This window comes from Anser anser (genome assembly GCF_964211835.1).
Source record: "Anser anser genome assembly, chromosome: Z".
Classification (NCBI taxonomy): Eukaryota; Metazoa; Chordata; class Aves; order Anseriformes; family Anatidae; genus Anser; species Anser anser.
The window spans coordinates 60875502-60885589 of NC_139723.1; the positions used below are offsets into that span (position 1 = coordinate 60875502).

The 10088-nt window shown below is 58.9% G+C and overlaps 1 protein-coding gene across 5 annotated transcripts; it reads right to left on the bottom strand.

Annotated features, from left to right (window-relative positions):
* Positions 1 to 1188: 1188 nt before the first annotated feature.
* On the bottom strand, positions 1189 to 9471 carry FOXD1 (forkhead box D1). 5 transcript variants are annotated; one of them, XM_083817375.1, is made up of 3 exons: positions 7988 to 9471; positions 3589 to 3737; positions 1189 to 3232 (listed from the first exon to the last, which is right to left on the bottom strand). In XM_083817375.1, exon 1 carries the CDS (start codon positions 9360 to 9362, stop codon positions 8010 to 8012), a length of 1353 nt encoding a protein of 450 aa, XP_083673501.1. In that variant the 5' UTR covers positions 9363 to 9471; the 3' UTR covers positions 1189 to 3232; positions 3589 to 3737; positions 7988 to 8009. The 5 variants fall into 5 exon arrangements, with proteins under 5 accessions (XP_083673501.1, XP_083673500.1, XP_083673499.1 ...); XM_083817374.1 differs by having other exon boundaries at positions 3589 to 3813; XM_083817373.1 differs by having other exon boundaries at positions 3855 to 9469.
* Positions 9472 to 10088: the final 617 nt, after the last annotated feature.

Consider the following 10088-nt stretch of genomic DNA (forward strand, 5'->3'; position numbering starts at 1 on the left):
GGCCGGCTTGTGGCTCGGACACCGGGCCCCAAAATCACCCACGCGTGGAGGGAAAGGAGGGGAAGGGGGAGGCGGGGAGAGGCGTCTCGCTTCCCGGGTCTTCACCTGCTCGGCTCCAGGGGGGCAGAGAGGTCAGGGACCCGCGGAGGGCCGCGGGAGCTGCGTGTGTTTTGGGCTGAGTGGCGGGGGTTGTTCGGGGTGCGGGGCAAGGAGATGCCCAGATGCAGGGAGAAGGTGCGGGGGGATGCAGCGCGGGTGGCTTGAGGGACGCTGAACCTTTAATTGGGCAATAAATCTGGGAAAGGAGCAATGGGGCAGCGCGCGCAGGTGTCAAAACATAGGGGAAAGTCCGGCGGCCACCGGAGAGAAAGGCCACCACCTCTCCTTTCGGCACCCCCCCGGCCACTGAGCCCCTTCCCCATCCGCTCTCTGGCTCCTGCCTCCCCCTACCTGCCCGCCCCCCTTGGCAGGCAGACCAAGCGGTGAGCCATTTCCAACTCAATACTCCGTTCGGGGAAGGAGTGGGGAGAAAATCAGACCCACCCTGTCAAAGTCCCTAATCAAACTGCCGGCGAAAGGGGATTCGCAGACAAAAGGAAACAATGGAAGTCTAGTTAGATCATTTTTCTGGACATTGTTTATGGTCTGGAAGGGATCAATCGTTTCAAAATGTTACCAGTAAAAATGATCCTGTGTGGAATGCAGCTAATCCTTTTAGGTTCCTGTCAACTGTTTCCACTCAAGGAACCCGATTTTTCAAATCAAAGGTGCAGAACTCAATTGCCGAGGGATTTATACCGCCGGGACCGGGCTCCCCGCCCCTCCCTCCCACCCCTAGCCCCCTCAACCCCCCTCCCCGGTTGCCCAAGGGCTGGTTTGGTCTTCCACCGCCCTCACCAGGGCTGCCTCGGGAAGAGGGGCACCCGCTCACCCTGGCCCGGCCCCTGGGTTTCTCCCCACGCCCCGAGCGGCGAAGGCGAGGAGAAGGGGCAGTCCCGGCCCTCACTCGCTCCGCTGCCGAGGTGGCCATCGCCGGCCGCGGCACGGCACAGCCACGGCGAGAGCGAACCCCGACGGGGGCCCCGGGCTCGTCCCCGCCGTCGGGGCCCGGCTGGGCCCTCACCCCGCATCCCGCACCCCGTACCCCGCACCCCGCACCCCGCATCCCGCATCCCGCATCCCGCATCGCTCCCCCTCTCGCAGGAGAACCCCTGTCTGTGTTCGGACGGGCTGTGCGCCCAGTCCCGCTCCCTCGACGGCAGCTCAAGTCTGCTCTGCCGGCGGTGCGGCGGCGTAACCCGGGCCGGGGACAGGCACCGGGCAGCCGGCCGCCTCCACCCGGAGCTCCCCCCGGATCCCCGGCTCCTTTCCTGCTGCCTCGACGGGGCCGCGGAGGTTTGTGCAAGGAGCAGGAGCAGTATCTCCGGGGCTGGGTTGGAAACCTCATGTGGGAGCGCTGGGTTTGACTGCCCGCGTGTCAGCAAGTTGTTGTGGACTTCCTCTGGGTGGGGACGAAGGGGGACTTCCCCGGAGGGGAAAGGAGTCGGTTCAAAAGCAGGCAGACAAGTACCCCACGCCGCGCCGGTGTGTGGGCCGGAGCTGTGCCGCGCGGCGGCCCGGGGGTCCGGCCGTGCCGGGACCCCCCCAAAAACTCGTCCGGACAGATGTCCCGGAACCCAGGGAAGAGCCATCGCAGGGGAGTCGGGCTGAAAGCGACCTAAAGAGGGCAATTTCCAGAGGGCCGCCCTTCGGCTCCTCGCAGACGAGTCGGAGGCAGCGGGGAGGAGGTCTGCGGTTTGGTTTTCCCGGCTCCGCTGGCTGCCGAGCGCTTGCGGGACAGTAAAAGGACACACGCTCGTGTGCGGTCCCCCACATGCAGGGCCGTCTGCTCGGAGAAGACGTGAGGAACTTGCAGGGAGGCGGAGGGGAGCTTGACAGAACCCACCGAGCTGCCCCCGACGGGACTTTGTGAAACCAGGGGCAGGCTGGATTGCATAAAATGAATTATTTTTCTCGGCCCGTAATTTTTGATCTCATCCAGTTTCAGGCAAACCAGTCACCTGTCCCCTCTCACTTTGCCCTGTACTATTATTTGTATTTTATTTTTTCACCGTGGTTCCTTTAAACGTGAACTATTGATCCGAAGAGACTGCCTGTCTTCACACGCACACACGTCTTGCAGACAACAGGTGGAATTTCCCTCTAAACACGAATATTAGAAAGCTATCAGTTTCCTCTGGTGGTTGCTGAATAAGCAGACGTGACAGCGTTTATTTTAAGAAAAGAAAACCTGAGGAAGACACCTCATTTATCTTGATTGTGTGTATCTAATGGGTTTAATGTATTCTGGGCGTACAGGTGTGCATGTGCCCTCCCGTCCCGAGCGCAGGGGAGCAGACCGCGGTGGGGAGGCCGTGTCCCCAGGCACTGCAGGCGCTTTCCACGCTGCACACACTTGCCGCAGTGGCTTCCGCAGCGCTGCGGATGTGCGGGAGCGGGTCCCGGTAGCCGCACCGGGTCTCGGGTACACAAGCCTGAACGTACACGCGCATTTCGATATACACAGCTGCTTTTCTAGCGCTCGAAGGGGAGAGAAATACCTTCGGATTAAGCGTGGATAAGGCCTTCCCAGTTTCGGACAACGAATTAATGCAACAACTGAAATCTCTATTTATCCTTTTGCTTCCAACGTAAATTGTATAATTTATCATCTAAATATGGGGCCCCGCAGACTTCTGCACGCCGTTTTGCTCCATCAACGAGAGGGAAACTTAGAATCAATTCAACAGGTCTCTTGTGGTTTAGAGAAAGGGCAAGTTTAATTATTTTGAATTAAAAAAAAAACAAAACACTTTCCGTCTAAATTCACTTCAGCAATATCATTTCTGAAATTGGCAACACCTTGCATTAAATAATAATAATAATAATAATAATAATAATAATAATAATAATAATAAAAAATCCTGAGTACGGCCCACTCTAGCTCTACTTTCTTGGCTGTCCGCGGCCCCACGTCCGCCGGGTCCCCGCCGTAGCTCCCGGGGGGCGGCCCCGGTGAGCCCCCGCTCCTGGGCGGCCGCGCAGTGCCCGAGGTGCCGCACCGGCTTTTGCCGTCGGGTTGCCTGCCCCGGGCTGCGCGGCTCCAAGCCCCTTGGTTCTTCGCCTCTTCTCTCTTTTTGGGGTCGAATCCGGATCTCCGCGGCAAGCCGTGCCGGGCGGCGGTTTTTCTCTCCTACAAAAGCAAAAAAAAAAAAAAAAAAAAAAGAGGACAGGCGGTTTATCGAGCAGGTCTCCGCCTCCCCCCAAGTCGATGGACGGCCATCTGTGCAGGGCAAATACGAAGCCGTTTGCTGCCGCGGCAGTGATCCGAAAGCAGCTAGTTAGCATTGGGAGTGCCATTTTCCTGCACACCCGTCCACACACGCGCGCGTGTGGGCATATATGCGCGGGGAGCAGCTGCTCGGCGTGGCTTTCGCGGTGGGGTGGCGGAGGGGAAAGGACGTGCAGAGAAGGGAGAAGGAGCGCTGCGGAGCGTGCGGGTGAGCGGAGAGGTGAGTGAGGGGTGCCGGAGGGCGAGCGGACACCTACCTGCTGGGAGCCGCCCGCAGCGGGCACAGGCGGCGGGCACCGGGCACTGGGCACCGGGATCCCGCCGGTGCGTGCGGCCCGTCCCGGCTCCGCGCCGAAGGGGAAGCGGGAGAAACTTCGCAGAGGAAGGGGGAGCCGCTGGTCACAAGCTGGAAAACGGATCTGCTTTGGTTAGCAAGTTCCCGTGCAGGGAGCATTTGGCCATGATCATAATTTCCATGATTTCTGTCAAATACAATATTATCAGAGACTACTGAAGTACTTACTGTAAGTAATGAAGGAAAGTATTACATACAGAGCGGAGTCTCCGGGCCGTGCCAAGGGGCCATTAAACCAGAACCACTTTCCAACAGATCCCCCGCACAGGCCCCAGCAGCGGCGGGGGCAGCCGTGCGCCCTCCCTCTCCACCAGCACAGCAAGAAAGGCAGCAGCGGAGAGCAGGTGAGGCCCTCGCCTCCCCTCCTGCCCTCCGGGACCCAGGACGGGGCTGACCCTGGGTGCTTGAAACCAGCCTGCGGGGATGCGGGGGGCAGCAGCCGCCTCGGAGAACCCCCCGGCTGCCTGGGGTTGCCTCTCGCTGCAGCAGAAAAATGACCAGGAGCGAATGGCCCAAAGGATCTGCTGCTGGGGATGCTGCAGGGCCGGGGAGCATTGCAGGGGAGCCCCGCGGCTCGTCCAGGCTCCCGGTGCCGGCGGAGCCGTAGGGATATCGGGCCCCTCTGCGCCCCGCGGGGGGAGCGCTCCCCCGGGAAGGGCGCAGCGTGCGGACGTGCAAAGTAATCAGCTCCGAAACGGGGGAGGGAAGGGGAAATTTCTTTCATAGAGGATGTGGGAAGGGACCTAACGCAGTCCCGCTTGAGAGAAACGTTATACAAGATGGCTGAGAAGAAATAATTAAAGAAAAACTAATTAAAAATATATAAATCACCCAACAGAAACAAAGAAATATGTAGAAGGAAACGTTTCTGGATAGAGACACTGTGTGTGGCATAAAAAGCGATTGAATACATAAGGGCTTCATTAAATTCCCAATAGATAACATTTGGCTAAATCTATCCCTAGATTAAAACTCTGCATAATAGCTCCATAAACTAAAAAGTTTCTTTTTGTGTGGTCCTTCTGGAGGAACTGATTGAAACATTAGCCCCCATATAGAGCAATCCCCTCCCGATTCAGCTCCAGTAATTCGTCTCTCAGCCCTACGGGGATATGATGAGAAAAGGAGACGGGTTAATGAATCCACACTTTGTAGCTGGAAGGAGGAGGAGGAGAAGGAGGAGGAGGAGGAGGCGACACCATCATGTTTGTCCCACCAGAGTGTTTATTAGGGCTCAGCCTATTTTCGAAGAATTGTTCCACCGGGATCCGTTCCTGCTAGGACCGCACGTCCCCTCTGTCCCCCTGGAAAGCCCTGGACACCGCGGGTGCCAGGGGGTGTCCGCGGCCCGGCACACCGGAGAGCTGCGGCACCTGCTCCGGCGCAGCACCGGCACCGCCGGGCAGGGCGGCCGAGGCCGGGCGGCTTCCCGGAGAACCGGGCGAAAGCAAGCGCTGGGGGCTGCCCCCGTCGCCACAGCCCAATCCCCCGACCCCTTTCCTCGGCGCTCGAGAAATGAAGCCGCGGCACTTTTTGCAAGCCCTTCTGCCGGGAAGGCTCCCGCTTCGCTCTCAGCTCCCAGGCGAAGGCCCTGTGCGCGCACGGCATAAAATAAGGAAGGAACGAGGGGCCTAGCGGTCTCGTTGCCACATATATATATATGTATATATATATATATATATATATATATATATACACCTTTGGAATCGGCCTGCCGACCCCGGGGAAGGACGGCCGCAATCCCATCGCCTGAGCTATTTAGCCAGGGCTGGGGCCGGGGCCGGATGCGACCTGGGCGCACGGGGCATCATACCCCGCTCGCCGGGGTTCGTGAGGAAGCCAGCGAGGAGATCCGGAGCCTGTTTTCTCCATGTGCCTCCTTTCGCCAGGGCTCGCACGGCCTCTTTGCCCCGAGCCGCTGCGGGAGCGGCCAGAAAGCAGACCGACCGCGGGCAGCCCCCGCCGCCGGCAGCCCCCCGCCGCTGCCTTTTCCCTCTCCAGACTCCCCCCTCTCAGTTTTAGCCACAAGCCCGAGGGACGCCCGAGCGGGGCTCGGCACCCCCAGAGCCCCCTCGGCCAGCCCCGGCGGGGGTGTGGGCCCGGGGATGGGGAGTTAGTGGTTCCCTGGAGAATAACGCTGGTTTCTCCCCAGGGTGCAGGTACGCGGAGCCTCGGGGTTCTCTTCCCTTCTGTTCTAAAAACTAAACAGGACGGTACGTACTTGTCCTCTAAGGGACCTGGGACACCCAAAGAGGCCCTCCAGCTACATATTGCAAATAGAGCCCAGCAGAGATCATACGTCCAGTCTTTCCGCTTCTGAAAACCACTGTTTTAACCGTGCATTGCTACCAACAAAACTGAAAACCATCATTTTTCTGTCCACAAGAATACTGAAAACTAAGGCGACGAGGTACTTCGAGACGTAAAAGTGTATAACCGTATAGACTTTCCTTCCCCACACCAATGAGCACTAAAAGACTTCTCTCCCCCCCCCCCCCTTTTTTTTTTGTATTGTTTTAGGAAAATTCACATGATTTATCCCACGATTTACTAAATTCTGTAAATACAGTCTTACTGGAAGAACGCCCTCCTGATCTGGAAAGCTGGCGTTCCAAGCCCACATAAGCCTCCACATGCCTACTCTGAAAACGTTCGATTCTCTTTTCACGCCTAAGCTCGAAATATTTGAGGCGGACTTTTTAGGTTAAAAAATAATTTTAGTCTACAACATAAATATCTGTTGATCTTATGCGTGAGAAAATGAGAGTTCAAAACCGAAAAAGCTTCCTTACACGGTTGGTTTCGTACACCTACGTCTCCTGACTTCTATAGCTCTCGCGTTTAATCAGCTCATCAATAAAGTATATTCCAATACTCATTTTATACTATGTGTAAAAGTAGAAACACATGTCCGTACTATCGTCATAGAAATTTAAGAGGTTAGGACAAATCTCTGAAGTTCCGTACATGTCCCTTATTACTATTTTCCGTTGGGCCTATATGATGCCAAACCGTGGTGCAGTTATGATTTAGAATTCACCCAGAAGTATAAAAATGGCTTAAAACAGTGTTTATAATCAATCCTCTGACTGGTACTTTGCAGGACTAGGCTTTAATCCCACTAGAAAGACCTATTACTATTTATTCCCTCTTTTGTTCTTGCTCGAGCTTTCTTTCTTTTTTTCTTTCTTTCTTTTCTTTCTTTCTTTTCTTTCTTTCTTTCCTTCTTTCCTTCTTTCCTTCTTTCCTTCTTTCCTTCTTTCCTTCTTTCCTTCTTTCCTTCTTTCTTTCTTTCTTTCTTTCTTTCTTTCTTTCTTTCTTTCTTTCTTTCTTTCTTTCTTTCTTTCTTTCTGTCTGTCTTTCTGTCTGTCTTTCTGTCTTTCTGTCTTTCTGTCTTTCTGTCTTTCTGTCTTTCTGTCTTCTTTTTTTTTTCTTTCACTCTCTGCTAGGACTAGCGATGGCTTGACTGTGAAGATCTTATTTAGATCTTCATCGTGGTCAAGTCCAGTCATAATACATTTCAAACTGTAAATTTCCTTGAGTGTTGTGCTATGAATCCCGAGGAAAAATATATCGATGCCCTAGAGAAGGGAGAAGTATTAAGGACGAAAGGGTCCGAAGCCAACTGTGTGGCAGAGCTCCTTTTGTATTTTGGTTTGGTTCTTTTTTTTTTTTTTTGAAAATTAAAAATTTTATTTTTGAAAATGTGTAAAAATTTTACATTAAAATGGTACAATAATACTTGCCAGTAATTTTTTAACAATATTCCTTGTAAAGAATACGCATAAAGTACAAAATAAAAACTCCGTAAGTCTATTATAATACAAAACACAGGTTAAAATAAGAAATGATAATCTTGACTTTCTTCTGTGTAAACATGTTAATCTTTTCTTTTCTCTTATAAAAGTACATGAGACAAGTGTACTAAAATGAAAAAGTATTGCTTTGCTGTCCTCCCTCAAGCCTTTTCCTTTTCCTGTAAGTTACTGTTTGTAAGCTCCTAGACCTGAGAATCTCTGAACTTTGACGGTTTAGAGACGTTATTTATTATTATTTCTTTTCTTATTTTTTAAGGAGTAGCGAGTAACTTCCCAACAGCACGACCGTCCGCCCATGCAGCATATCGACCTGGCTGTGCATTAGGGCAGGTCCCGGGCGGCCCACCGGCCGCGGAGGACGACCCTCGATCCCCATCGCTCATAAACCCGCGCAAAACCCCGCGCAAAACCCCGCGGCTCCGCTCCTCGCCGCGTCCGCCGGGCGTCCGAGAGGCGAAGAAAAGAGATAACCCCGGATCCTACCTTCGGAAAGACTCCGAAACCCTTAACAGTTAGAGATGCGGCCCGCGAAGCCGGGGGCGGCGGGCAGGGGGGCGGCGGGGGACAGGCCTCCGCCGGCGCTCCCCAGCGGGCGGGACAGCCCCGGTGCTGCGGCCGACTGCGAGGCGCAGCTGCTGCCGGGGCCGGGACCGGAGCCGGAGCCGGGTCCGGGGCCCGGTCCGGGGCCGGGGCCGGGGCCGGGGCCGGGTCCGCCCCCGATGATGCTCTCGATGGAGAAGGGCGAGCGGGCCACGGCCGCGCCGCTGCCGGGCTTGGCGGCGTGCAGCGACGCCGCCAGCGCCGGGCCCAGCGGGTGCGCGTAGCCGAAGGGCGTCCGTGCCAGCTCCGCCGCCGGCAGCAAGGGGCCCGGCGGCGCGGCGGCGGCGGCGGCGGCGGCGGCGGGGGGCTGCCGGGGCGGCGGGGAGGGGTGGTGGAAGGCGAAGAGGGCGGAGTGCGGGTGGTAGGGCTGGAGCTGGAGGCCGTAGCCGCAGCCGTAGGGTCCGTAGGCGCAGGGCGGCTGCTGCGGGGGCTGGGGAGGGGGCTGCGGGAGGAAGGCGGCGGGGTCCACGGCGCGCAGCAGCAGCTCGGGGGCCGGGAGCTGCTGCCGCTTGAAGCGCTTTCGGCGGCGCAGGAAGCTCCCGTTGTCGAACATGTCGGCGGACTCGGGGTCCAGCGTCCAGTAGTTGCCCTTGCCCGGGTTGCCGGGCTCGCGGGGGATCTTGACGAAGCAGTCGTTGAGGGAGAGGTTGTGGCGGATGCTGTTCTGCCAGGCGGGGAACTTCTCCCGGTAGTAGGGGAAGCGGCCGCTGATGAACTCGCAGATCTCGCTCAGCGTCAGCCGCTTCTTGGGGCTCTGCAGGATGGCCATGGTGATGAGGGCGATGTACGAGTAGGGCGGCTTCACCAGGCTGTTCTTGCCGCCGCCGCCGCCGCCCGCCCCGCCGCCGCCGCCGCCTCCGCCGCCCGCCCCGCCGCCGCCCGCCGCCGCCGCCTTCTGCGGGCCGCCCCGGGAGGGGGGCCGCGATCCGCCGGGGCCGTCCCCGCCGCCCGCCCCGCCGCCGCCGCCGCCGCCGCCGCCTCCTCCTCCTCCTCCTCCTCCTCCTCCGCCGCCGCCGCCGCGCACGGGCGACCGCGGCAGCAGGGCATCGTCGTGGAGGTCGCCCACATCCTCCTCGTCCTCTTCCTCCTCCTCCTCGTCCTCGGCGTAAGAGCGGCGGCGGCGGCGGCGGCGGCGGTGGCGGCGGCGGCGGGGCTGCGGCTCGTCGTCGTCCTCCTCGTCGTCCTCCTCGCCCACCACATCGATGTCGGTCTCCTCAGCCAGCGCCGACGCCTCGGACATCTCCGAGCTCAGGGTCATGGCGCGGCCGCGGGGCACCGCATCGGCGGCGGCCGGCGAGGCGCGGCGGGCGGGCGGCCGCGCTCCCCACCGCTGCCGCTGCCGCCGCCGCCGCCGCCGCCGCCAGGCCCCCGCTCCGCTCCGCCGAGAGCCGCCCCGCCGCCGCCGCCGCCGCCGCCTCCCGGTGCGGGCGGGCCGCTCCGAGCCGCGCCGGCCCCCAGCGCCGCCGCCGCCGCCGCGCCGCGAGAGCGCTGCCGCCGCCCGCTCGGTGGCGGCGGTGGCGGCGGCGGGCGGTTCGGGTTTTGTTGCGGGGTATTTTGGGGCTGCTTTGGGGATTTCTGCCCCCTCCCCTGCCCTCCCCTCTTCGGGGGGCTGTTGGTTTTGTTTGGGGATGGGGTTTGGGGGGCGGGGGGGGCCGTGCCGCCGCGCCTGCAAGCCGGGTCCCCCCTTCTTTCTGCTCACCTCAGCCCCCAGACATTAATGGATGTGGGGCAGGAGGGAGCGCGCCTAGTCCTGGGAGGAGGAGAGGGGAGCGGGGAGGAGGGAGGGAGGGAGGAGGCTGGCGAGGAGGGAGGGAAGAAGGGAGGGAGGGAGGGAGGCAAGGAGGGAGGGCGGAGGGGGGCGGCTTGCCGGGCCCGAGGAAAGACGGTGAGGAGGCTGGGGCCGAGTCCCAAAGAGGGCGGCCTTCCTCCCCGCCTTATAGCAAGGGGGCCCTCACATGGCTCCCGGCGTCAGTGCGGACCCGGT

Bases quoted from the DNA above. Each gene is read 5' to 3' on its own strand.
- FOXD1 (XM_083817375.1), bottom strand. From the start codon at position 9,362: ATGACCCTGAGCTCGGAGATGTCCGAGGCGTCGGCGCTGGCTGAGGAG.